Genomic DNA, 5,594 nt, shown 5'->3' on the forward strand with positions numbered 1-5,594 from the left:
TGGAAGGCAGCATTCCTTAAAGCAGCAGCTGCAAATCCCTGGGGCTACTCAGCTGTGTTCTCGGGGCTCTCCTGAGTTTTCCACGAGAACTTCTTAATGTTGTATTGGATTTCAGTGATACCACCTTTAATTGCTTCAGTACGCCTGGACCACCTGAAAGCCACTTCCTCAGAGTGTGCTGCACACAGTCTTAGTACTTGCGTTTGGGTTTGTGTTTACAGTCCTGTCTGTGCTCAGTGGAGGTCAAGGGACACCCTTGCCCGCTTCCCGAGTGAAGGCTTGGGGGTGGTCTAAACAGAGAAGAGGTAGGAGGCTGGGGTCACCACAGGGCAGGCTTATGGCAGCCAGGGCCTCTAAGACGCAGGGCAACCTGCACTGTACCAGAAGGTCCCACTCACAGGCTGGGAGCAGACCCAACGCCTGGACCTTCTAGGGTTGAATGACGAGGCCCAATTATCCTAAACTAACAAAGCGCCAACGTTTGTTAATATGCTATAAAATTTACTCAGGCCACTGGCCTTCTCTACTAAATAATGACAGAACACAGAGAGAGCTTAAACAGAACTAACCCAAGGTTAGAGTTTTCTGTTGACCAAAACCCACATCAGAGATTTAGTTTTAACAATGGCATGAATCACATTAAAATGATGCTGCTAAATGTGAATTCTACTGGTTTTACAGTTGTCCTTGTATTTAATTTTGTAAAAATATGTTGGCTTCTTATGCCATAGTCAGATGACTTTTGCATCTACTTTTATGTTGCATATTCAGGCAAGGTTAGCAAAAGAGCCCCCCTCGTGACCCTCAAAGGCCCCTCTCCCTGTGGTCTGTCCTCAGCCCATTTCCTTTCTCATGCTCCATACTCTCCTCTGATGATCAATCTCATTCCCACCATGGCTCTAACGCTACCGGCAATTAAATCTGCAACTGCAGCCTAAACTTCCCTCCTAAGCTCCAGGTCCACATCAAGAAATATCTATCCGTCACATCCGCCTGAACAATCTATGGCAGCTCAGAGACATCGGGAACTGACAGCATCTTCTGTGACAACTTTCCTCTAAGTTCCAGGTTTCTGTCCATGACACAACCATCTACAGGCACGCAGATCAGGAAGGCCTCTTCCTTGGCTACATAACCAGGTGTAACGAGCCTTCACCTTCTGGGCCCTCTCAGCCCCAGGAGGCCCTCATCTCAGTGTGACAGCCCCTCCCGCCGAGATCACTGCCGTTTACTCCTGTTGGCCCCCACTGCCTCCAGTCCGTTCTTGTCTAGCCCATGCGCCATACTGCCATCCGAGTGATTTTTTTTTTTTTTTTTTTAAGTGTAAATCCAACCATGTCAGTCCAGGGCTTCCTTCACAGATTCCTGTGGGCAGAGCTGTGCCCCTGCTTCTGCAATCCTGAAAAATACTTCAGTGAAGGCATGAAGGGCTGGGGGTGGGGTGGGAGCCACAGAAGCAGGACAGAGCTACGCACAGTCTAATGCCTGGTGCACACCTGGTAGAGCCAGCGTCTGGGCAGCTCCTGAGCACCCCCCAAGCTGTGCCGCCACGTCTCACAGCACAGCCCAGGCAGGAAGGGCTGGGCAGTCAGGCAGTGGGCCCAGCCAAGCAGAGGAGCTGTCTGTACTTAGCTGTCCAAGCTGTTCCTGCTCAAGGTTTACAAAAGCCCTGAGCGGGCTCTGGGCTCACACTTCAGAAAGCTGTGTCTTCCCATCTTACACCCTCATGTTTTTCAACGCACTTGCTCCCTGGCCCAGCATCTTTCTGTGCAAGTTACTGAGCCCACAGCTTTACAGCATTATGGCAGTGATTATATATTGCTTATATTAAAATAAGCATACACTTTTCCTGGACTCTAGTCATCGATTGTGTCCGGCCACCCTGCCAAAGGGTGGGCCCCGTAAGTGCACAGTCCCGACGCCTGGCACAGAGCAGACACCCAGAACGTCTGTCACAAACAAATGAATGGGCTCCTAAAATGCTCTGTGGCATCTCTATGTTAGCATTTATTCAACAGTGTAGCAACTGTGAATCTCCTGTCTGTTTGACCCACTTGAAATTGAGCTCCTGAAGGGCATGGAGGCTGCATGCAGCATTTTCTTCTGAATCCTGAAGGCCTAGCGTACAGTAAGTGCTAAGTAAGACAGAGAAAAAGCAGCAAAGAGGCAAGGAAGGACAGATAGAGCAACCGATCTGGAGAGGGACTAGAGGAGAAGGCAAAAACCAGGGCAGCAGCGAGGGTGTATGGATGCCTGAGGAAGACAGACGGGGAGGAGGTGGCAGGCGAGAAAGGAAGGCGGCCGGGGCGAGGCGGGGTAGGAGAGCCAAGTCCCTTACACACAGCTGATAACCAGCAGTAGCTTGGACACACTCTGCAGGTGGAAACCGTTGGGGCTGTCCTCGGGGATGTGCCGGGTCTGCGTGGAACCTGTGGGGAGGAGGAAAGAGGTCATCACCACGTGGCCCGCCAGCCCACCAGCGACCGACGTGATGCTGGTCACGCACAGAACTGCCCGTGACGCTGTCGTGGCAACGATGTGAGACGCGGACCTGGCCCTCAGGGAAGGGAAGCTCCTCGAGGGCAAGGGGGACAGGAAAGTGACGGAACAAATGAGAAAGTCACCTGACCTCTGTAGCTAGAACATGCAGATGCAGGACAAAGCGACCTGCAGCCGTGGAAGGGAAACAGCACTGGGCTGGGACCAGAGACAGCTTTCAGCTCTGGCTTCATCTATAACTGGCCACGGGATGTTGAACGAGTCATGTAATCCACTGAGGGTCAGTTTATTCAAATGCAAAATTAGCCAGGAGTCCTGTATGTAAAACTCATGAACAACGTGGGAGTGCTCTGGCTGAAGCCAGGGGAGGGACAAGGAAGGCTGGCACCCTCCTCCTCCCCCTGCCCTGCCCCATCCAAATCTGATGAACGTCCGGGGAAGTGCAGAGCACAGCCTGAAAATCCCTTGCTGCATGTTTCTGCGACGAGCAAAGACAGGAGGTTGTGAATGGCTGGATGGGACGAGGGAGCCCCACTGCCTGGCAGGGGGCCAAGGAGGGGGCTGCCTCGCACTCCCTGACCTTTGTGTCATGCGGTAACCCTGGGGGCTGAGCTTCGGCTTCTCCCTGGGGCATGTCCCAAGAGCTCGGAAGCCGCAGGCTTGAGCCGAGGCATGCAGGGAGCCATGGAGCTCAGGGAACACGGAGGCAGAAACCCAAAGGCAACTTCTGTTCAGCAGAGCACACAGCGGGGTTCAGCAAGGGCCGAGGAGCTTAAGGGCAAAGGGGAACGGCAGAGCATCTGGAGCCTCAGATGTAATGAGTCGTGAGCCAATTATACACAGTCCACCCCAGGCTGCAAAACGAGCACGCACGCCTGTGTGCCCCGCGTAGGCACGCAGCTCCCGCCCACAGCCCCGAGCCACGCCTCCCCGGGCCCCACCCGTGCACACCTGCCACGTGCTTGATCCTGTGGCCCACATCTTCATCGGTGGGTGTGGTCACGGGGCTCATCGCCTCTTCCAGGTGGGGCACCCGCAGGTGGGCATGGGGACGCTTCCTCCTCCGCACCGACGGGGCCTTACTGGCCTTCTCCTTGGGAGACTGTCTGTGCAGCTCAGCCAGGTAGGTGCTCTCCGTTTTGGTCAGCTCGCTCTCTGTCAGGGTCAAAAGGCCACATCAGAGGACATCTGCCCCTACCTCCAACCCAGCACACTGGCCTCCAGAAGCAGCTGTCTACCCCTAGCCGAACCTTCTCTAAGGGGACCATTTTCCCCTACTGTACTCCGGGATGTTGCCTGGGAGGGCGGGGGTCCCTCAGGGAAGCCCATGAGCCCCAGGAAATACTCCTGGGACCCAGCCCAGCCCAAAGCCCTCTCTGGGTCGTTCACCAGTGTGTAGAGACAAAGGCCCCCAACATGCGCCCTCACGTATGCAATGTGGGGCGCGTCACGTTTCCCAGTGGACGCCTTCACGGGTTACTTCCTTCTCACGACAGAATCACCGCCAATGAGCCTGGATCTCAGGCTCACTTTGCGGGGGGTCATGGATCCCTTCATGACGATGATCTCATAAAGGTTACGGTCAGAGCCTCTTGAACGTGCATTCATTCACATGCGTGCTGAACTTTGTATCCATTTCTGGAGCCCCGTGAAGCCTGCTCACTGCCCCCGCCTCTCCCCGTGCCCCATGCCTCTCACACCCTGAACGGTGACAGCGGAACGGTTCACCCGACGCCAGTGGCGGCTCTCACCCAAGTGGCGGAAGTAATCCTCCAGCCCGCTCCAGAAGTTCTTCTCGATGAACGTTTTCACCAGCCCCCAGGGCTGCTTGCGATAGCGCAGCTCTGTGGAGACCCTGAGAAACGAGCCACAGACAAGGTCAGCCGCTTGCTGGGCGGGGCTTCCTCTGCGGGGAAAGGGGGCCTCAGGTTTAAGGGCAAAGCGGCAAATTGGTGCTGCCCTTTACAAGTTGAAAAAGCCCCTTCACATCCACATCACCTGATCTCCCGGGCCACCCCCTGAGGTAGGTGAAGCTGGTGGATTTACCCTCATTTCATAGAACAGAAAACTGAGTCTTAGAATTTGTAAGCAGACCAAAGATTAACAAGAAGGGCTCTGACTCCAAGCCCAGAGCTCGCTCATGATGCCACTCGGCCTCATCCCAGGAGGGCTCCGGATGGCGGGCAGCCTGCCGGCCCCAGGGCCCTTCTCTCCTTCTCCAGAGACTTTTAGCCCAGGCCAGGCTCTCGGGCTTCGCGGCTTCCACCTTTAAGGGCTTCATCAGCTCCTGGCCTGGCCCCTGCCTCTCCACCCTCCCCGGGACCTCGCCAGCTCCTGCTCTGTCCCCAGCACTCTGTCCCCGTCGTGGGCGCCTCCGCTGTCCCGTCCCTGCAGCATCACCTTCTGCTGCTGCACAGCCACGCTGCTCTGCCTCTCCTGAAGGTGCACTTTCATCCGTTACTAGATGCTCCCAGTTCAGGCTCCCCACGTTCAAGACCCCCTGCTCTGCCCTCAGGAGGAAGAAGGGACCTCACCCCCAACCCCGGTCCGACGTGTGTGTGTCCACGGCCACGTCACCCCCACCCAGCAACTCTTCCCTGGATTGAAGGTGGGCACCTCTCTGTAACGGTCTGTCTGGGGTCAACCAACTACCTCTGCGTGAGCTGGACAGAAGGGACATCCAATTGGAAGACCCTCCAAGGAAGCTGGAAGCGAGGAACACAGATGCTGCAAGGGAGGGACGGTGGGGCAGGGGGGAGAAGAGAGAGAAGGGAGGGAGTGGGGGGCGGGAGGAGAAAAGGAAGGAAGGGAGAGAGGGAAGGAGGGAGTAGGAGAGGGGCGGGGAGGGACAAGGAGTTGCTCAGAGAGAAGCACTGAAACCAAAAAAAATGTTTCAAAGATGAGAAAGCGGGGCTTCTCTGGTGGAGCAGTGGTTGAGAGTCCGCCTGCCGATGCAGGGGACACGGGTTCGTGCCCCGGTCCGGGAAGATCCCACGTGCCGCGGAGCGGCTGGGCCCGTGAGCCATGGCCGCTGAGCCTGCGCGTCCGGAGCCTGTGCTCCGCAACGGGAGAGGCCACAGTAGTGAGAGGCCCGC

General features: G+C 56.3%; 1 protein-coding gene across 3 annotated transcripts in view; it reads right to left on the bottom strand.

Moving 5' to 3' along the window:
• The window catches only part of GRAMD1B (GRAM domain containing 1B), a 175,733-nt gene that overhangs the window by 4,701 nt on the left and 165,438 nt on the right, over window positions 1–5,594 (bottom strand). For all 3 annotated transcript variants that reach the window (XM_007462807.1, XM_007462809.1, XM_007462808.1), the window contains 3 exons: window positions 4,251–4,354; window positions 3,451–3,654; window positions 2,339–2,429 (listed from right to left, as the gene is read on the bottom strand). In XM_007462807.1, coding sequence (XP_007462869.1) covers window positions 2,339–2,429; window positions 3,451–3,654; window positions 4,251–4,354 — 399 coding nt within the window. The remainder of the gene's footprint in view (window positions 1–2,338; window positions 2,430–3,450; window positions 3,655–4,250; window positions 4,355–5,594) is intronic.

The sequence above is a fragment of the Lipotes vexillifer genome, unplaced genomic scaffold (assembly GCF_000442215.2).
Source record: "Lipotes vexillifer unplaced genomic scaffold, Lipotes_vexillifer_v1.1 scaffold1447, whole genome shotgun sequence".
NCBI lineage: Eukaryota > Metazoa > Chordata > Mammalia > Artiodactyla > Lipotidae > Lipotes > Lipotes vexillifer.